This window comes from Gorilla gorilla, chromosome 19, assembly GCF_029281585.2.
Source record: "Gorilla gorilla gorilla isolate KB3781 chromosome 19, NHGRI_mGorGor1-v2.1_pri, whole genome shotgun sequence".
NCBI classification, from domain to species: Eukaryota; Metazoa; Chordata; class Mammalia; order Primates; family Hominidae; genus Gorilla; species Gorilla gorilla.
Genome location: NC_073243.2, coordinates 73,417,791 through 73,440,455, shown reverse-complemented (window position 1 = coordinate 73,440,455; position 22,665 = coordinate 73,417,791). Strand labels below are relative to the sequence as shown.

The 22,665-nt window shown below is 42.2% G+C and overlaps 1 protein-coding gene across 7 annotated transcripts in view; it reads right to left on the bottom strand.

The window, feature by feature from the left end:
* Window positions 1-8,751: 8,751 nt before the first annotated feature.
* The window catches only part of LIFR (LIF receptor subunit alpha), a 122,701-nt gene continuing 108,787 nt past the window's right edge, over window positions 8,752-22,665 (bottom strand). For all 7 annotated transcript variants that reach the window (XM_055367621.2, XM_019013578.3, XM_055367618.2 and 4 more), the window contains 4 exons: window positions 19,915-20,076; window positions 18,855-18,948; window positions 16,678-16,756; window positions 8,752-16,308 (listed from right to left, as the gene is read on the bottom strand). In XM_055367621.2, the coding sequence (XP_055223596.2) occupies window positions 15,685-16,308; window positions 16,678-16,756; window positions 18,855-18,948; window positions 19,915-20,076 (959 nt within the window). In that variant the 3' untranslated portion in view covers window positions 8,752-15,684. The remainder of the gene's footprint in view (window positions 16,309-16,677; window positions 16,757-18,854; window positions 18,949-19,914; window positions 20,077-22,665) is intronic.

Below are 22,665 nucleotides of genomic sequence, written 5' to 3'. Positions count from 1 at the left end.
TACAGCAACGAGTGTTTATTCCTCATGCGCCTTAAGTGGTCAGCTTGGCAGCTCTGCCAATCTTGGTTGGGCTTGACTAGGTGGATCTTCCAGTGTCCGTTGGACTTGCTCACACGTGTCAGGGTTGCTAATTCGGGACAGCCTTGGCTGGGTTGGTGAGGTGGCTTGTGTCTGCTCCGTGTGTTTCTTGTCCTCCTTCTGGGCTAATGGGCTGGCCTGAGCATGCCCTTCTCCTAACAATGGGGGAGGGCACGAGCACGAGAGTAAAGGTGGAAGGACTTTCACAGCCTCGGCTTGGCACTGCCACACCCCAGTCATCTGTGGATTCAAGAGAGGAAGAAACGGGCCGGCCCCCACGTGACATATGGGCTCTTCTCCAGGATGAGAGAACTACCAAGCTGCCTGGTGGAGGGCATGGACTCAGGAGCAGTGGAAAAGCATCACTGCTGATGCAATCGGTCTACCCCAGCAAGTCCTATGTCATTCACAGCAGGGTGCAGTAGGGATGCCGTGACCCCCTGGCCATAGCTCTTCTCCGACCTTCTTTAACCCTTGGGGCTGGAGGCAAGGTCCATGATGTTCTCAGTGCCCAGCCAGGCCAGGCCTGATGGGAGCAGCACCCGCCCTCCCCCATCGCAATGCGGTGCCCTCTCTTCCCCTTGCCCTCCTTCCACCTGCTCCCTGACACTTGGCAGCTGGCCCTGTTGCTGTTCTGAGGAGGAGGGACTGGACCGGCTGGAAGATGGGATCTGTGCCTGGCTTTTGGGTAGCCGCTGTGGGGAGAGCATGTTGAAGGCTGGCCAGGCTCTTGGCTGAAGAGAAAGGTTTGGGGTGTCGCCAGGAAGCTCAGAGGCTAACAGCAGTCCCTGTCCTAGGGAGGAAGGATGGAGTGGGGCACAGGATCCTGAAAAGCTTTTCTCCCACAATCAGGGTCTGAGGAAATTCCCCGGAACCTCCCACATGTTCGAAGCAAGGGCGACCGGGTGTGGGGTGAGGATGTCCTTGCTTTTCCTATTAAGATGGCCTCCCATAACCCTGCATGTTCCTGGAGGCCCCACCTCAGGATTTCTCTCAGGAAGGTCTGTGGGGGTCTTCTGTGTCCCCCTCCTGCGGCTGCCCAGGCAGCTGCCCCGGCCTGCCCGCCGCTCTGAAGGCCGCGCCACTCTCCCACCCTGGTATTTGTCTTTCACTTCCTGACCCAGTCCCGCTCCCGTCTCCCGGCCCTCCAACACCAACAGGCCGGCTGGTGTCCACACACGGACTGCCCTGCTGGCACGGGCACTGGCGCTTTCCTGCTGCTGCCCCCTCTCCTTCCTCCCTGCCCACCTCCTCCCCTGGCCCTGCAGGAGCTGCTGCCTCCTCCCTGCGTGGGAGGAAGGAGCTCGGAAAAGCGCCCGGAGCTGGAGCTGGCAGGCCCAGGGCTTTCCACTTGGAGGAAACGCTGCATTTTTCACCTTTAACCCAGAAAAATATGGTTCTCAGAAAGCTTGTTTTTAGCACTGTGAGTTCCCAAAGGAGGAAGAATAGGCAGTAGGAGGGGCCCCCAGCCTGTCTGAGCTCCGACAGCAACCCCCACCCCAGAAGGCCGTTCTTCCTGGGAGGGAATGACCGAGGGGCAGCCTGCAGAGGCCCAACTCCAAGAAAATAAAGGCAGAGAATTCCAGCTCCAAGTGGAAAGACAATACTTTAGGAGAGGAGCCTGGACAAGGCATGAGCCGCTTCCCACCTCCTCCCTGCCTCTTCCAGCTCCTGCCCAGTCCAGGAACGCATAGTAGTTGCCCTTGGAGCTGGGGGTCAGTCCGGGCGTGCCCACCACCACCCAGACCCTTAGCTGAGAAGGGGGTAAGATTAGCTTATCAAAGGCGGGAACGACGTTCTCCAGCACTTTCTCCCTGCAGTGGGGAGAGAGCTGCCAGTATGGAATCAAAATTAGAATCTGAAATCAGGGGTCGTACAGCTTTAGCCCACTCGCACGTTATTTCTCAACATGGAGATGTGCGTCGTCCGACGGTATCCGAACTAGGGACTTATCCGGCACACGCTAAACAGAGAAGGGAAATGTAAGCAGCCCTACCTCAACCATTGTGAGGCCAGAAGTCCCAGGGCTACCGGCATTTAAGCTGGTGGGTCCTGTGGAAGTGACAGGCTACCGTAAGTTCCAGCTTACAGGTGGCTATGTTCGGGCCAGCAAAATGACTAATCCAACGCAACAGCATCAGCTGGCTTCTGGGCTAGGCCCTGTGAGTAACCGCACCACAACCTCACAGTCAGAGAATGTTCACATATTTGATCTTCATAACAGTCCTCCTCCTATGATGGCTGGAGCAGATGGGCATGGCCTATTTGACTTAGGAAGACAGACGCTGGCCAGAAAGACTGGGTGACTTGCCCATGGTCCCATCACGAAGACGCAGCCACGATGCTGTCCCGTGGAGCTTTTCTGCCCTCACCCTGACCTCTGGTCAGGTGCAGTCTGCCCAGGGACACCCGCATTGTTGAGGGACATTCTGAGGCTCCCTTGGGTTAGCTGTCGTCTGCAGTATAGTCGTGTAAGTGAGGGAGATTCGGACAAAGGCCAGGTCCCAAGAGTCTGCTTGCCAACGCATGCCAGTTTCTCATCACAGCCCTGAATCTGCCTTCTTTCAAAGGCCTTCTGTTGCAGGGACTCTGGGTTGAGCAAATCTGAAAGCAGAAACTAAAGAGCTAGTCCAGCAGGGTGGGATTCAGGCCCCTCTACGGGCAACTGGGTGTGGGTTAAATTCTTTTCCCTTCCCTCCTTTGCTTTCATCTCCACAAATAACCTCCATAACCCTGGGGAGTGGTTGCAAGCTATTTCTGCCCAGCAGCGTGTTCCCCTGGGCCCCTGCCTTGCCCCAGCCAAGCCACGAGCTGAAAGAACAGCGCAGGCAGCTGGGAAAGGCCTCCCCTGCCGCTCCTCTTCTTCCCGCTTGCTCTTGCTGAGGCATCTTTGTCCTAGAAAGTTCGTAGCTCCCAGGAGCACTTGCCCTTTCCTGGAAAGACGGGAGAGAGAACATTATGTCTCAGCCCCTGGGAGGAGGTCTCTTCTTTTCTATTTATCCATCTTGTCTTTCAGTTTTGCTCAAGATGCAAATGGTGTCCAGAGGCATAGAAATTTCCCAGCATGTGGCATGGCCTCCCCCGATGTCCCAGCTGCTCACCTCCAAGCCAGGGCCCAGCCCGGGGCTATGGCCTCCCCGAACAGCCTGCTGCCAAGGGGCTGCAGTTCTGACTTGGCTAGGAGAGGACTTGAGTTGGAATGTCTCTTCGAAGGAAGGCCAGGGAGGCTCAAGAAATTTGCCGTTTATACTCACTTAATAACAAAAGTAAGAGGCACCAGGCCAGGGGCTTAGCTAAGGAAAGCCCTGTTAGGAAATTGGCCAAAAGAAAGCGGAGGCAGAGAAAATGGACTATGAGGCAGAGAGAGCTGTGGGAGGAGAGGGGTATGGGGCCGCAGGGGTCTCAAGGCTCACTGCGTGGTGACTTCAGGCCCTGCCGGCAGCATTCCATGTTCTCACTGAACGTGGGGTTCAGGGAGCAACTGTGGGGGTTCGGAATGAAATGGGGGGCCCTGTCTAATACAGTGGAAAGTGGAACACGAGCCGATTGCTTGTCCAGGTCACATTCACACCACCTCAGAAATGAAAGAAGCCTGGGCGATCTCTGCTCCAGCTCCACACGGGGCTAGAGAGGTAAAAGGATGTGCCCAAGGCTGGGGGCCTTATCCATGTGACTACCTCCGGCCTGGAAGCTGGGAGCCCCTGGGAGTGGGTTGGGAGGCTTTGGGGGTGGGGAATGGAGGGTGGGGAGCGGATGGCCTGCGGGCCCTCGCAAGGATTACTGTAGTTGCCCCCTCCAGGCACTCGCCCACACAAGGTCGGTTGACATTTCATTGACACTCACTGAGGACGAGCTATTCACAAACCAGCCCCTGGCCAAAGTGCCAGTGAGGATATAAAGGATAGAGAGGACTCAGCTCCCCCTGTCAAGGTGTCGCCTGGGCTGTGGTCTCACCTGAGGCTCACTTGCTCTTTGTTTCTTCAAAGCCAGGGGAGACTTTCTTTAGGCAGGGTCCAGTCCCTCTCATAAGAGCTCTCCTCAATAGGTCGCCCACCCAGGATCATTGTCTATTAACTCCAAGTCAACTGATAAGTAGCCTAATTGTGGGAGTGACAACACACCATTTCCACAGTTCCATGCAAGCATCTCGGGGGCCTTCGTAGAGTCCTGCCTACCACAACCCTGATCAACTCTAACTTTCAGTCTCTCCCACCTCCAGATGATACCTCCCCAAAAACCAAGTTCGTTTTCCTAAAATGCACCCTCTGTCCTGTGCTATCCCAACTAAAGGCTATGCCACGGTCAGCTGTGTCCCTAGACAATGAGTCAAACACTCATAGGATAAGGGGAGTTCTGTTCTCAGAAAGCATAACCGTACTTAAAAATTCCTATTTATAGTTCCTGAAAATCCTGTGTTCCTGGGGTCCAGGGACCCTTTGCCATGACTAAGGACCTAGGCTGGGGTACAGTTGATGGTGTGGGTGCCCAGGGGGATTGAGGAAATTGTCAGGCAGCTGCCCTTTCCAGTGGCCACTCAGCATGACCCCAAGCAGCCCACAACTTAGAGGAAATAGCAGGGAATCCATGGAACTCTGCATCAGCATCTTTGGTAGCCAGTTACTTATAAAAGACAGCATTTTATGACACAGAAAAGTTGGTTTGGGTGTTTTTGTGTACAAGGTGCCAATGGCTTTTAGTATGAAATTCAGATGTCAAATTAATGCCAAACACTTTTGCTTGACTTTCAAAGTTATCAATTATTTAATGAAAAGTATGAATATAGAAAAATGTCCAGAATACAGAATAATTCATCCATACATTGGGATTTCATATATCCATGAAAGAGTACCATATATGAAAAGATTTTCAAAATATGTGAAATAAAAATTCAAGTTCCAAAACAGAATCTACAATTCTTTTATATATGCACACATATACATATATATGAATAGACATGTACATATATACACACACATATTCACATAGGAAAATATTTCCGAAAGGATAAAAAGTAAAATGTTGAAAAGACCTAATGCTGCATAAAAAGATTGTGTGGGCCCAGCATGGTGGCTCACCCGTGTAATTCCAGCACTTTGGGAGGCTGAAGCAGGCAGATCACGAGGTCAGGAGTTCGAGACCAGCCTGGCCAACGTGGTGACACCCCGTCTCTACTAAAAATACAAAAAATTAGCCGGTTTTGGTGGCATCAGCCTGTAGTCTCAGCTACTGGGGAGGCCAAGGCAGGAGAATCGCTTGAACTCCAGGAGGCGGAGGTTGCAGTGAGCCGAGATCGCACCACTGCACTCCAGCCTGGGTGACACAGCGAGACTCTGTCTTGGAAAATAAAAAAGATTGTGTGATTTCTTTTTCTTTTCCATTGATTTTCTAGTTTTTCTTCAGTGAGTATTTTTTGTTCTGTCTACTCAGGATATCACCTCTTTTGGAGGGACTCATCTTTCTCCAGCTCTTGTGAAAATGTCCTTTGAATAGAACCTATGTCCAGCTACAGGACTGAACCAGGAATGAGCACATGACAAGCCAGGCCAGAGTCCTCACAGTGAGCTGGCGAGGACTCCCCTGATGGCAAGGCCATAAGCTTGGAGGAGCCTGGACCATGGGCCCAGCTGCTTGAGGAGGTCTTTCTTGAGGGAAGAAAGTTTTGTGTGTAAGGAGATACGTGTTATTTCCGGGTGGAATAGGAGACTACAGTGGTGTGGCCTGAGGAACATGCCAGGGCTTACCTGCCCACAAAGTAGATGCCTGAAATATCAAAGCCAAGACTATCTTCCAGAGAAGCAGATATGCAGTTTGGGGAAGAGGGACGGGGGCCAGAATGGATCACTTGGTCATGCAAGTTGTCCATACAAGTTGGAAGGATATGGAGAACCTGACCCACAGAAAATGAAAACAAGGTTCAAATTGGGGAGGAGATGGCAGAGGGCGGAGGTGACAGACAATGTGTAGAAGGACTCTAACCTGTTGTCACTTCAGATAAAGGCCATTTATTTCCCATCTGTTGTTGTCAAAGAGGTAAGAAGGTAAGAGTAAATTTCTGTCTGGGGAGAATCAGGTAATTGCATTCAACACGTCTTAAGCATCTACTTACTACAAGGCAAGATGGCCCAAATCTGGGGAAGGAGCTGCTTTGAGCTACTACAGGGAGCCTCCCATCCTTGTCCTTAACCAGGGTTCCCTTGTCTTGCATAGTCTGAGACTATCCCGCAAGGGATCACCCTCTGTAAAATGACATATTTCTAATAACCAGGGAAACACATTAAACCACGTTTTTCTCAAGGCGCATTTAAAGAATATTAATCAAGCACCTGAGATGTGGCAGATCCTGCACTAAGCTTCATGGATGTAAGAGCCCGAGACATTGTTCAATTCCCATTCCCAAATCAAGCGTTAGGATTGTGCTTGGTGCCGTGGGGACACACAGGCCTGGGAAGGCACAGGACTGAGGGCCTGGCGATGCTGGAAAAGGCTTCTCTGAGCCAGCAAGGCCTAAACTGGGCCCTGCAGATGGAAGAAGTCATCTAAGTGAAGCCCTTGTGTTCACTTTGTGGGGACAGATGCCATGGCTCCCCTGCAGGTCCTGTGCTGTGCAGCTTCTCTCTGTGTAAATGGGAGAGATGACCTAAGGAGCAGCTGAACAAGTGCGGAGGCATTTATACCTTTAAGGCCTTAGGTGTTCCTGTAGTTTCTGAAGAGGCATGGGTAACAAACATCCACTGCTGGGAACATGATGTACGCTGTCTAATCCTCCCCAGTCCTGCAAAGGTGGGCATGAAGAGCCACGTTTCAGAGATGAGGAAACGGGGAGAGGCTGAATAACTCTCCAAAGCTTATCCTGATAGTGAGTTGTGAAGCTGGGATGGGAGCCAGGCCTGTGAAGCCTCCCGCAAGGCAGCGGCTGACTCGGAAAAGGTGTGAACCCAGCCTCAGCCAACACAGGAAAGGAAAGGAGCGACAATGGTAATTGAGGAAATTAGAGTCTAGGTTCCATTCTGAAGGTGGCATGTTGCCTGCACTGGTAATTGGGCAATTTAGGACTAGGAGGGTCCATCTGTTCTCAACACTCTGCTTCCTCAAGGCTTTCAGTCCCTGGCTCGCATCAACTCCAAGGATGGTGTAGGTGAGGGGAGTATGCAAGTGCCTCTAGAGCTGGAAGAGGCTCAGCCTCGAGCAGAGTTACGGCAGGCTGAGGGCAGGAAGGGGAAGAAAGATTTGTTTGAGCTGAGGCTTGACATTCTTTCATAACTTTGGAAGGTTTGGAGACAGGGGTTCATACACTGGGATTGCATTCATTTTAATGTTGTTTCCACTTAAAAGTTTGTTTTTTTTTTTTTTGAGATGGAGTTGTGCTCTTGTTGCCCAGACTGGAGTGCAGTGGTGTGATCTCGGCTCACTGCAACCTGTACCTCCTGGATTCAAGCGATTCTCCTGCCTCAGCCTCCCGAGTAGCTGGGATTACACGCACGCGCCAGCACGTCCGGCTAATTTTTTGTATTTTTAGAGATGGGGTTTCACCACGTTGGCCAAGCTGGTCTCGAACTCCTGACCTCGTGATCCACCCGCCTTGGCCTCCAAAAGTGCTAGGATTACAGGCGTGAGCCACTGCACCTGGCCATCACTTAACAGTTTTTCTCAAGGTCATCCTCAAAAGCTTTTCTTGTCTCTAATCTGAAACTAATCACCCAGGGATAAAATCATCTCCAATTTAAGCACAAATCAGTTCAAGGCATCTCTTGTTATTTCATCTTCCCTGGGACCAGCACAACGAATATTTTTGATCACTCCAGGAGAAAGCTAGTAAGATCAAATTTATAAGTCACTCATAACAAGCTATTATTATAGTTCTTTTGTGAAGAACTTATTTGTAAGCTAACATTTTAGTTGACATTGAATACCTTTAAACATTTTTTTCATACATCTCTATTTTTTCTCCCAATAATCTCATCATTCTTCTCTGATCCTTTTTATAAGTTCCCGGGGTTGAGGGTGCTATACATCTTGACTCAAGAACTCACCATCTGGGAAACAAGTTATGCATTGAGAATCCCCAAAGAACAGGCCATATGTATGAACTTCCTAGCACTTAAATACTAACATGCTTTTCACAATTGAGTTGGTCTGCAATTTCTTCTGGTTAAATCCAGGCCCATTCATGTTTCAATCTGGCTAAGTCTAGGCTATACATATGACTAAGGACTTAATTTCTCCATTTAAGAACATCTATTTAAGATCACTTTATACTTTAAAATTACTGGTTTTGCTAAATCTGTGACTGTATTTCCTAATAGGTTGAAATAAAATTTTGATACATTCTCAGAATCTTCAGGAATGTTTAAGCTATTTTCAGAGGACATAAACTAAAAACCATTAAAGACCAGTATTTATTATTTATTTGCTAATGCTGGATTCCCACTATTTGATTATTTTGATGCTAACTTCTCAGGTAAACAATAATGATTTAATGGACAGATGGATGTTACACCAATGGCACAGCAATGTACTCAAATGTTAAAAACACATCCATAGCGCTATGTGATTGCTTTACCACCACTGTATTTCTTACAGGATAGAACAAAAAAATACAACAACAAAGCAGATGCCACTTCTCCTAAGTGTGTAACATGGGGAAAAACCCAATAATGCCCAAGTCTGTCAGTGTAAGATGTAAGAAAATATATTTATTTTTTCCATGACAATACTGTGATAAAATTGTTAAATACATGCATGTTTTAAAAACAGACATAAGTAACATCTTTAGAGTTAACAGCCAAGCATACTAGTTTTACATTTATGGTGTTTTAGTAATAGATTATTTTCTATGTTTTTGCTATAATCATGTTTTCCAAAAGATACAGAAACTAAATTCTGAAATTATACAATGATATAAAGTTGTCCAAATTTCCCATTCTAACAGCAATTTAATATCCAAATTTTCACAAGGCAGGAAATGCTTCAGTTATCATCTAAGTGGAGTTGTTTTATTCCATATTACTCTCAGAATTCTGTGAATCAGACTGAATCACACACATGTACTTCATCTATAGTTTTCTTCCTGTATAAGTGTATTGAAATGTTTCCTTATACGATTAAACATGATTTTAGGTACAGCACATCACAACTGTTTATTCACCTTAAAAAAATGTCTGTAGTGGTAACATTTCAAGAAATGAAAAAGGGAACAGTTTGGGATCCGCAGTTTCTCCCTATCTTCTTTCAGCTACATTTACAAGCATTTGACCAAACAAATATTAGTAAACAGTTACTAGTATTTATAAAAAACTTAAAATATTTAACATATAATACTCACTTTAAAAAAACATTCATTCTACAAACCTTATAAAAGACAGAAACTTATATCTGTTCACAGTATGTGTATTTTGTAAACAGTAATTCACTATAATGCAATTTTGAAAGTAAAGGTAATTTCCTAGTGTTATAAGGACCTTGACTTATGGCCAGCTAATGAAAGAGAAGAAAACCTAACATTCTTATTAGGAAAGTTAAGTATTTTGAAATGATTTATTTTACCTTTCAACATACCTTTAAGGTGGTACTATCTTAAATCTAGGATGTCTATCTATCCAGGCCAATCTTTTGCAAGCAATTCTGAATTTAAATGTATTTAAGAAAAAGCCGTGCTCTTTTTTGAGAAAATAACAGGATAAAACAAATGCCAGGAAGGGCATCAATCACATAATACCTACCCCTCCACAACAATGAAAGGTTTCTTTTTCGTGTTGTCTCCCGCTACTCACAATGTTATTCATATTTTTCCTAAATATTGTGTTGGAAGGAAAAATTAAATAGAAGGAAACACTAGCTTATGATATATTAGACAATTTGGGGAAAAGCATTTGGAATCAAACTGGGAGAAGAATGTTTTACAAAAGTTGTATGAAAACCATTATTCAGTGTTCTTTTCTATGAGCAATTGCCAAAACACTAATACTAATGTTAAACCTAACAGTTAACTTTTCCACGTTATAAATGAAAATTGTATTACCAACTAGAGATATTTTGATCTTTTATAACACACCACTGGAATGTTTAGGAAAATAGTTCAGAAGCTGAAAGTTACCCATTTAAAATGGAATAATTCTAAACGGAAGTACACTTTAAATGTATAAGGGAATTCAACAACTTAAGTGAGCCATTCAATCACGTGTGCAAAGTATTTTAGTCTTAAGGGCAACACATAGGATCTATGTTGTTAGCTTTTTTTTTTTTTTAAAGTTCTGATTGGCTACTGTAAAGGCAATCTTAGAAGATGCATGTAAATATAATATAAATCAACTTTCTTATCAATTAGACATTTTCCCCACTCACATCTCTTAGTTTTTAGGGTATTCAGTCCCAGCAACCAAAAAAAAAAAATGTAAATCATATTTTGTTTCTGGCTAATGTTCAATCAGTTTTTCTTTTATAAGAGCTTTTGATGTACTGTTTCTATGGTTCTTTAGGCACTTACACATAAAAACATTCAGAGGGTTTTCCCCTTAACACACAACTTTTAATTCTCATGAAAATGTTGCACAGTTAGAATTTGTCTTGCATAGGTAAATTCTGTTTATAACATGGACTCTGATAATCCAAATATTAACATTCCTAATATAGGGAAAAGTAAGCACCATTCATGGCTAAAAATAATAGAATCCTGTCATAACCCAATATCATAAGGATCTGGATATATTCTAGACCAAATCACACTCCCTGAAACATTACCATGTACAATAAAGCCTGAAATAGCCAACTAATTGAATGTTATTCTTAATCCTTTACACTGGCACTAAAAATAGTTCATCTGTAATAAGCATGAATACGACCATGTAATAATTAACAGCACTAATTGAAAAGGAATAAAAAAATCTAACCACCATAGGAACATAAGGGGTTTAAGTATTATTAATAGCCCTGGTACATAATCCATAAAGATAAAAATGAACCAAATTCAAGCCAAGTAATTTCCAATGATATTCTAAGGCTAAGTCTAAAAGATGAATGTTCTGTAACTCTGGCCATAAGTCATTTTCTTCTATGGAAATTTTCTTCTAGAATAAGATGGGCATGACAGCATGAAACTTCATTTCAGCAGGAAATAAAGACTTAAAATAAATGCTTTCAAGAAATAGTTTATCAAGAGAATGAGTTCTGAATCAGTTAACCTCACACACAGACACACTGTTGGGCAGAACACACGCTGGCCGGTACAAACATGCCCCAGTTGCACACCCATCAAAGAAGAAGAAATTATGAACACTTAAAATTATGGAGAAATAAGATATCTAGTGATATACAGGCATGAGTCCTTCCTCAGTTTTCACTCAAACCGTGGAGTCACTTCCGAAGTAGATTTGAATCTTTGAGTCAATAGTCTCAGATCCACACAAGCTAGATTTTGGTGTGTATCACCCTTCAGGAAAATTCTGTTGAATCTGTGACACTCTGGGATAGGACTCAGTCAAGAAAATTAGTTACTGAGCTTTCACGATGTGCCTAGTCTTTGTAGCTAATAATCCCACATTTTACTCTGAGATGCCCAATTTTACACTTTCAAAATAAGAAAAAAGGCATTTCATAAAATGCACACAAATTTTAACATAATTCAAAATAGAGAATAGCAAAAATAACCTTAGAGCAAACAAACAAAAAATTTTATTAGATTATATACCTGAGCAATAGAAAACTTTGAGATAACACTTTAAAAATATTGACATGTTAAGGAGTATTTTACTTTCAAAATACCATAAAACTGATTTTAAATTCCCTTTGGAAGAAAACATCCCCTAGTCTCCTTCACTAAATTACAAATAATTACCCAAATACAAAAAGGACTTGCAATGTTTGTTAAATATGGACGGCATGAAGACAATTAAGAAACTACAGGACTTATTTCCAACAAGAATACAATATGCATGAAGTTTTGAAAATGTGACTTTTTACCACAGTTTCTGAGAGTGTAATAGTACTAAATGTTCTAAATGTAATGTTTCAGATCCATGAGCCGTGAAAGTAATGCTGGTTTGGAAAATGAGGTTGATACTTCCTCTCCTAAGCTTCTCAATGAATGGCTGCTTCTGTTTCTAAGCTGCAGGAACAAAGCACCTCTATCACATAAGCACATAAACACACAACTCAACTATCGAGATACTCAGGGCCACAATCTCAAATCTAGGGCTGTATAAATTCAACAAACTGATGACCTAGATTGCATACATGTGCTAATCTATGCAATATATGATTCACAAGGTTCATCTAATGTTAAAAGTCTAGCTAAGTCTTTAATAATTTAATATTAAATAAAATATTATTTAAAATGGTCACTCATAAAAGAAATGTAGTCATAATAAGCCCCATAATGATCTCCATTCCTCGCAAGGGAAGCTTGATTTGAAACTGGCTTGTAAGTGAATTGACTTGTAAGAGAGGTAAAAATGTATCTTACATGAATTACTATCCCACAGATATGATGGAACATAATGCTAGTTTGACAATTAGATTTTTCTAACCAATGACTGGGCTTTCACTGAGGAAAAGAGGGATTTCTCAATTATTTTCCCAGTCAGTAAGGGCTGGAGAGAACACATCTAGCCTCTGCTTCTAACTAGTCCTTAATTGTAGCTTCCAAGGGAGAAGCCACGAATCTAACTGGACAGAGCACAATCAGTATGAGACCACCTTGTAAATGGACGCATGCAACCTTCATTGACAAACAGCGCACATTTACCAGTATCTCAGACAACTGAATATGTGACCAATCTCCTTCCAACTTCCCTCCCCTCTTCCCGTGTTGTTACTCTCCCTACACACACAGGTTGCGGGGAGTAGAGGTAATACCCTGGGATCTACACAAGTATCTAGCTGTCTTGAATTCAATGAGGGAAAAGAAGGAAAACTGCTTTGGCCCCAGACATAAACCACATTCTTTTAAGCACACAGCAACTTATAAGGAGCTTGCCCAGACTTAATAGTGTTACTCTGCTTCTCATTAAGCTAGTGATCCTCGTGTAGGGGATCCAAAAGTAGGGAAAAGGTGAGTGATATTCTGCACTTTTTTTTTTTTTTTTTTTTTTTTGAGACGGAGTCTCGCTCTGTCGCCCAGGCTGGAGTGCAGTGGCGCGATCTCGGCTCACTGCAAGCTCCGCCTCCTGGGTTCACGCCATTCTCCTGCCTCAGCCTCCCGAGTAGCTGGGACTACAGGCGCCCGCCACCACGCCCGGCTAATTTTTAGTATTTTTTTTAGTAGAGACGGGGTTTCACCATGTTAGCCAGGATGGTCTCGATCTCCTGACCTCGTGATCCACCCGCCTCGGCCTCCCAAAGTGCTGGGATTACAGGCGTGAGCCACCGCGCCCGGCCTCTGCACTTTTTTTATACAGAAAAAACAATGAAGTCTTGGATAGAACGAAAGGACTTAAGAGCCCCAGTGATATTCATCATTAACCAAACAAATGAGTCGTTATATAGGTTAGAAAGGGCCCTGGATCCAGATGGTCACAGTTGAAATGCATATATATTGACAGGCAGAGATCAAACAATCTCTTCTGGCCTTTTCTCGTTATCTCAGGTTAGCGTCGTTTAGAGCAATAAACTTTTACTGTAGCCACACTTGTCCTTGTCCTGGAGAGATAAAGTACAGGATTGATACATTTCAACAGGGAACAAGGCAGGAGTTGAGGGCAAGCAGACAATGCTAACAGCAAGCTTTGGCAGGGAGAGAAAGCAGCCCCAGGTCTGATGTCTGGGGTGGAAGCTAAGGGAAGGAGCCAAAGAGGATACAAAGGAAGACAAGAGAACACTATTTAGGGATGGCTCTGATTGGATATATTTTTCATTACTGAACATTTCTATGAACTATTATATAGTTTTAATATACTATGTATGTACAAAATGAATTGCATTTCATCCCAAATTTCCACAGATCATAAAGCTCAGAAATTTAGCTGAATCCTAGCAGTTAAAATCAGGATTCATACACAAAGAACCTAAATAGATTTTGTCCCTTGTCACTCTGGCTTTTTTCCACAACATGGTTTTTAAAAAGATACAATATGAGCTTCAAAAAAAATTAATTGATCCATTATTTGCAAATACATTACGGAATCTCAGATGATAAAAAACAACCAACCAACCAAAAAAACAAACAAAGAAGACATATCTTATTCGGACACTTAAAATTTTCAAGTACTTTTGCCTTAAATATGAAAAGGTAAAATACATAGGCAACCTGAGGGCAGGGAAAATACAAGATACACTTTTTAGTTTTTCCTTCTGCTTTTCCAAGAACCAGAATCACTCCAGACATCGCTTATGAGAAACAAGGGTGGGCAGAGGATGCTGTGCTGAAGGCAATCAATTCTGCACAGCTCACCAAGCAATTGCTGCACCTGCAACACAGGTATGCCCATGGACTCAGATCAGTTTATGACAGTTACTAAGAAACAGCCCTTGGGTAACTGTTCCTGTAAGAAGCACTCTCTTTAGTTTTATATTTAAAAATGTGAGGACTGGATCAGATAATCTGGCATGATGAAAAGACTCATGAGTGGGAGGAACATCCACTAGAAGGTGTCAAAGATCACCACTGCCTGGGTAGCCAAGCTCAATGGCATGGTCTCCTCAGGAGGAACGAAATCCAATCAGAACTATATGGACAGCTAATGCTGCTAGATATTGCTTAGTAGTCATCTCACATAATAAGTCACTGGAATTATATGCTTATGAGTAATATTGAATTTGCTCATATAAAGCTGTCACTGTATCACAAAATAAAATGATTTTAAAAAAATGTGGGTCTCTAGTCTTAGAAGTGTAAATTTTAAATATTAGGGCAACCAACTGAAATAATGGAAGCAAGCATAAAAGCTAAAAAATAATGAAAAGGCTTGCAAAACCTATCACAGCAAGAAAACATGATTATGATTTGGGCTGGTCAGTGTCACACTTGTTTTCAAAGTTTGTACCCCTGAGACAACTGTTTGATAACCATTATACAGTAGGCACAGAAATCAGCATACTTTATCAAACAAAACACTAAATCGCTGTCACTACATTAAAAATTATATTAATTTTTGTGAATGCTGTGGATAGAGGAGAATAATCTTAGAAGTTTTAAAATCTGTGCTTGGTTTTCATCTAGAAAGGAGTAAACGTCAGGCAAATAAACATCACCTGTTACTTGGACATTTTCTCCCTGGCCTGCAAATCCACTTGCAATTCCACCAAGTATACATATGAGAAAACCACAAACAACAGAACAGAAAACAGTTGCGGCGGGATTTGTTTTACATGTACGTACAAGTAGGTATTAGCCTTGAAATGCTTCTTGAAGGTAGAGTACATGAGAATTCTTTGGCTTGATCACAAAGAGCTCCAAATCTTGAGTTTTGTGGATTGAGGATTCTGAGTCACTATACTTTGGCTTTTAGACTACATTAAAAGCACATGAACACTTTTAGTGTAACTTAACATGTAGTGAAGTTCACCTCCTAACAATACTTCACAGGATCCCTCCAAGAATGCCCAGTGCTGATGTAGCAACACTAGCAGTAAGAGCTTATTGAGATGGCTGACTGAAGTGACACGGTGACACTGTTAATCGTTTGGTTTGTTCTGAAAAAAGTTTGTAAAGGACCACCCTCCTCCATTAGATTTAGGAGAGTCTTCATCTTTAGGAGGAATCAAAAATTGTCGGGAATTAATGGAGCATGGACTTCCAAATGAGACAATCTCACTGTTGCTGTCTATGGATCTAGGAGAGTCTGGAGACACTAAATTCCATGTATTTACATTGGCCTGAGGTCTGTAACCCGCAGTTTTATCTAAGTCCTCTTCTGCAGCTATATCTTCCACAGTAGAATTAATGGGGAGGTGCATCTGTGGCTTATAGCCTGCCCCTCCTACAGGGTCATTTTCTTGTTCTTCTTCTGGTTTTGCTTGAGGCTGATACATCGACTGAACATCAATGTAAATAACCTGTGCAGTCCCTCCGGCTTCATCTGCGGCTGGGTTTGGTATTTCTTCCTCAATGATGGGTGGACAATAGGACACAACCACATGGTTTTCAGGCTCTGCATCAGAGCGATCTTCAGGACGCTCAGCTACTGGGGAAATTATTTCTGTATCTTCTATTTTAGGAAATGCTGATCGAGTTTCCAGAACCTCAACATTATTTGGGGTACAAGGATTCATTTCCAATGTTTTAAGAGCACTGCTTCCCTAGAAATAAATTTAAAAACAGTGATTAAAAATAGCACTAAATGCCATTGCAATGCTCCTCCTATAAAAAGGGACACATTTTCCCCCCATCTGCTTGGAAACAGGTGTCTCTACTACTCTGTATTTCACACTACAGCACAGCCACTTTTTTCTTCCGTATCAGTATTTTCCTTGTTATTAATATTTGTGGGAGAAAAAGAGCATGGTACAATTTAAAATTAATAATTTTAGAAACTGAGATGTTTTAAAGTATACAATTTTCCCAATACTTTTTACTTAAAATGACATTTGCATGTTAAAAACTTTTCACAAAAGATTAAAAAAAGAAGCCAGCACATCAAAGATAAATATAAGAAAATAAAAGATTACCTCACAGACACTCTTTTGAAACTGTAATGCTTTACAGTTTTCTGGATTTGGAATATCAGGGTAGAAGGTTTCTTTAATCCTTTAAATAAAAAATTATTACAGTAAATTTAACAGTTTTAAGATTATTAGATAATAAGTTAATAAATCATTAGGCTTATTTTGAAGTATTTATGAATCCTTTAATGCACATCTGAGATTAAAATGGAAGATCTTTAGTGTGATCATTCACTACAGCTGTCTATACAATGCACTGAGAGGTTCCAACTTGAAAACCATAAACAGAATTCCATTTCTAGAACTACAGTACCCATGTATCTCATGAAAATGGAAAGCAAGTAATTAAAATTGTGGCTGTGCCATCTAGTCCAAAGGATCTGGACTATGTAAGAACAGCTGTGATCCCATGGCACTGCTTTACTGAGGTGGTTAAAAAGGTGGTCATAAAGGTGATAACTACATGTCATGAGTACACTGCAGGCTGTGCTAAGAAAAAGGCTATTAATCTTGACCAAAAACTAAATGCAGCCAAAAATGAGATTTGCCTTTACCGAGGTGGTCATAAAGGTGATAGCCACGTGTCACGAGTACACTGCAGGCTGTGCTAAAAAAAAGGCTATTAATCTTGACCGAAAACTAAACGCAACCAAAAATGAGATTTGCTCAGTGTCCTATCATATTTTTATATTTATAGCTACTAAAAAGAACTGTATTACTTGAAATTCCTACAGAAAAAATAACTTTGTTAATGTGAGTTTGAAACGCTGTAACTTCTAAACTCCCTTCTTATTTTGTCTTTTTTTTTCTTTTTTTGGTACTTTAATAGTTGGGTTTTTTTTGTTTTTTTGAGACAGAGTCTTGCACTGTTGCTAGGCTGGGGTGCAGTGGCGCAATCTTGACTCACTGCAACCTCCGACTCCCTGGTTCAAGTGATTCTCCTGCCTCAGCCTCCTAGCCTCCTAAGTAGCTGGGATTACAGGCACGTGCCACTATGCTCAGCTAATTTTTTGTATTTTTAGTAGAGACAGGGTTTCACCATGTTGGCCAGGATGGTCTCGATCTCCTGACCTTGTGATCTGCCTGCCTTGGCTTCCCAGAGTGTTGGGATTACAGGCGTGAGCCACTGCACCCGGCCTAATAGTTGTTTTAAAAATGTGACTTTTGGTAATGAGAATATGGTTACCAAAATAGACTATTCTATAGTTCTACAACTATTAGTATTTTGATTTATAAGCCAGGATTGCTAAAATATGTTCTCTTGTCATAAATGATGGCATTTTTAAGGTCGGTGAGGACTGGTCTAAGCATGAATGCAGCCACTGGCTCCATACCCAGCCAGGACAGCTCTTGCCCGGTGACCACGCACATGGCCCTCTCTCCCACGGAGCCCCCGCTGACCTCACCTCATGTCACTCATTCCTGTTTCACCAGGCACACAGCTCCTCCCACTTTCTCTGAAGGTTTGACTCTTTCCAATTTCAGGGCACTCAAAGAAATAATTCTCTGTCTGTAACATTCTTTTCCCTCTCCTTACCCTTTGGAATTCTACCGCAGACCAGCCGTGACGGGCCATGGCCGACCAGCTCGCAGGACGTACCCCCTGCTGGTCTCCTCAGGGTACCTGGTTCAGTCTTCCTAGCACCCACTCACACTCTGCAAGCACACACTTGCTGGATGCCTATGGTTTACTGTCCCTCTTCCCACACTGTGCTCCAAGTCTATAAGAGCCATGGCTTGTTTTGTGCACCACGATATGATATCCCCCTTCATATGGAAGAGGTCACTCATATTTGTTGAATAAATGAGCAAATGATCAAAACGACCAGATTTTCTAAATAGGTCACCAGGGTGAGATCTTAATCATTAAATTATGCTTAATCTTGTAGATAGCTATTGCCATATTTCAGCCTATAAATATTTTTTGTAATAGTAACTGCTATGACTTTAAATTATTAGGAAAAATAGTAGAAAAAATTTACACATTGACTCTATTAAGACCTTTAAATAATATGTCATGTTCTTGCTTAATATTAAATCCAACATTAATTCTAATTAAAACATTTTTTAACTAACTTATTACAACAAAAAAGATACACTTATTTAATACATAAACTAATCTTACAAATCTTATAATCATGCCTTTAAGAAGAAAACACCAAGAGTAAATGCAGAACCATTACCATTCTCGTTTCCGATAGCAAAGAATACTTGTCACCACTCCAACAATGACAGCCACTGCCACTGGGATGAGAATGGCAATAATTAATCCCACAGCTGAAACGAGAGTATTGCAAATATTAAAATCACCATTTTTAGTGTGAAGTACAGAATAGATTTATGTTAGAAGGTATTTAGGTTGGTAAATCATTTAGGAAAAAAACAAAATTAACTGCTGCAGGGACACTGAAAAACTATTAAAATCTAACTTTCAGGTATTGTGATAATTTTTATACAAATACTTAAACTCTTCCAAGTAGGGTTTCTCAATCTTGATACTTTTGACATTTTAGGCCAGACAGATCTTCACTAGAGGATCGGGGGAGACAGTCCTTGCACTACTGAAAGTTTAACAGCATCCATGGCCTCTCACCGCTAGATACCAGCAGTATCCCCCAGTTATGACAACCAAAAATGACACCAGACAGTGCCAAGTATCTCCTAGGTGACAAAATCACTCTCTGTTGAGAATCACTGCTTTATAGAACCATATCCTCATGGATATGGTTCTTTATTTAAGAGCTTTATTTAAGAGCTGTGTGTGAACTCCAACTCAGGGGTAGATGATAAGCCTATGATTAAAGTGAAGTTCTTTACTGCAGAAAGATAGTCAAGGCCATCACTCTTCTCTCAAATTTGAGTGTTGTGCTTTACAAAAATTTTTTTTAAGAATATCTCCTTCACTTTTCCCTAGATATGTTAGAAATCACATAACAGCTGGAGCAAAATATTTTTAAACGATCGTTAGATAAATTCAATATGACTTTAGACCTCTAGACTTCAGATGTATCCCAAATTCATTAATTTCTTAGGTACTCATTTGGAAATAACTTCAAATAACTGACAAGAATAAACATGAAGTAATCTTACAGCTTTTTAACCCTTCCCTCTACCAGCCAAAAACTGCAACAAAATGTGAATGTTTTTTAGAAAGGGCAGGGAGGGGTTCCTACATAAACCAAGAATCACTAGAACACTATGCATGCAGGATGGAAAGCACCTCAACAGCAACCTGAAACTTACAATTTTCCTTTGTCACCACATACATACTCTTCTCCGGGCCCACTCCACCATCTGTATAGGCTCGCAAGACCAGGTGGTAACTTGTTTTACCTTGAAGATCAGCAATTCTCAGTGTCTTCTGGGATATGTCAGTAATATTCTTAACCTTTATGTCAGAACGACCTATTTTTAAAATGAAGTATGTTAGCACTAATCTCTAACCCGTTTCAAATGCATGGTTACCCACACCTGTCTCACCAACTGCCCTTCTAAGTGGGTCTAGCTGCGGCCATCCCAGCCAAGGACTCTGGAGCTGCCACTACCTTGTTCAAGCTCTACCCCCACGCCAGTCATTAGCTGTGTCATATGGGCCCGTTATTTAAACCACTCTCAAGTGGAGTTTTTCTACTGATGAAATAGAATATCATGACTTAAGCTATTTGAAGTTTTCACACACATTCTGTAGCATAATGCCTGGCACACAGCAGGCAATCAATAATAGTCCCATTTCTGCTACTAAAAGCATGAAAACCACCACAACCAAAACCCACTTAGGCTGAGCCTTCCTATGAGTGAGAGTGAAAGATGGGATGAAGCAAACCTGCAGATCAATAGAGATGACTCCAAACCACTTAGAAAAAGGATCCGTGTGATGGGAACTCTCAAATAAGACTAATGAGAAATCCTTTGGGTTATAACTTCAAAGGGAAGAGTGAGGAATCATTTGAACTACTATTTTATTTTTAAAAATTTAACCAGAATAATGCAGGATAATAGTTAAAAAATTAAATAGTACTAAATGGTTACCAACACAAAGTGACAGTTCTCTACCAGCTCCTCCCCTCGCCCCCTACAACCACTGTAAAAGCCATGTAATCAAGTTTCTTTGGGTATTTATCTCCATATTCCAAAGCAGCAAACTTAGAGAGATGTGACTTTTAACTATTAGACCTTATCTACACCTACTTTATAAGGGCAGATAAAGATAGAGCTCTTTTACGCTACCATCACCCTTTCCCCCACCACATCATTCGTATAGAAACATCAGAACATTTGATGAATTCAGTGTTTGGATTACTATGATTATATAAATATGAGTTACTGCTAAGACAAATTGCTCGGTGTCATCATGTTTCCTTTCTTGTTTTCCCATTGTTATAACTGCTTTTTCCCTCATTTGCTTGATTTTCTATATACCAGTCAATAATTCTTCCCATATCCTCCAATGTACACTCAGATTTTCCACGTGGTCAAACACAACAAAATCCCAGCTCCACATCTCTGCCCTCCCCTCCACCCATCCCTTGCCTCCTGCACTAGACTGGATGCCTTCAGGGCTGAGGCCCTCCTGGAGCTCCCTGCTCTCTCTCCCCTGTGGCTTCCTGGATCGGCCTCACTTCATTTCCTCATTAGGATGCACTCTTCTAGTAGCTTCTTGAGAAAAGCAACATGGGGAAAGTAAATGTTTGCAGCCTCGCATGTACAAAATATCTGCATTTCTCTCTCACGTTGGTTGACAGACTGGTGGAGTATCGAATTTGAGGTTGAAAATAATTTTCATTCAGTATTTTGAAGAGACTTCTGTGGTACCTTCTAGTATCTGGAGTGTTGCTGGGCTGTCTATTGCCATTATTATTCCTGATTGCTTGCACATGACCTGCTTGTCTCTGATCATTTCTTTACACATTAGCTGCTTGGAAAATTCATAATGACATACCTTGGCATAGATCTTTCTTCTATTTATTTTGCTGTGTATTTAATGAATTCTTTGGCTCTATATACAGTAGTCCTCCCATTTTCCTCAGAGAATAATTGTAACAATATACTGTAATAAAAATTATGTAAATATGGTCTCTCTCTTTCTTAAAGTATCTTATTGTACTGAACTCATCTATTTTCAGACTGCTTTTCACCAGGGGTAACTGAAATGGCAGAACGCAAAACCATGGTAAGTGAAACCACGGAGAAGGGGATCTGCTTGTAGTTAGGCCCTTCAGTTCTAAGGAACGTTCTTCAATCGACCCCTCCATTCAGACCAGATTGATCCTCACCACTCAGCCTCCAAGGCCTGGTCTGGCAGGTACTGGAGAAGTTCCTTCTTGACAATGCCTGACTGCCCACACAGATTTCACAATCCTCCACTCATTTAAGTCATTTGCCCCACTTCCACCCACAAATTTCTGAATCTTCTTTTTCGGTGTTGTTTTGCCTCTTCTGTTCTCTCCTTGTGGCTTTATTAGAGTTTGGGGGTTTTTCCCCTTCTTTATGCTAACTTTAGTGACCAATCTACCATGTCTCACTGGAAATCCAGATGCTAGAATTTTAACTGGTTCAAGTGTAAAATTTCCAAGCATGTGAGGCAAGTCACACTAGGCTCTGGATGTTTGTGGAATTTGATATTTAGGATGTCCCTCATTCACCAGCAATCATGAAGGTTGAGGAAATGCAGAACTTGGGGACCGAAGGGGAGGCACACACTTTCTGCAGGTGCTCTGGGGAGTGACTGAGACAGTGCCCGGCCAGCACTGCCATACCGTGGTGGAGTTCTCTATTTCTCAGACAGGCATTAAATAATTAAAATGATTTCTTTCTGAGGCGAGGTCATCCAGGGACATGAAAGCTCTCAAACTGAAAAGATGATATGCTTGTGTTATGCAGCTATGAATAAGAAATATCTGATTCTCAGCAGAAATATAATGAAAGGAAAAGCCAGAAATCTGTACAATTTTGTATTTGTAAATCTGAGAATTCTCTAAAGTCTTTGGATGTACA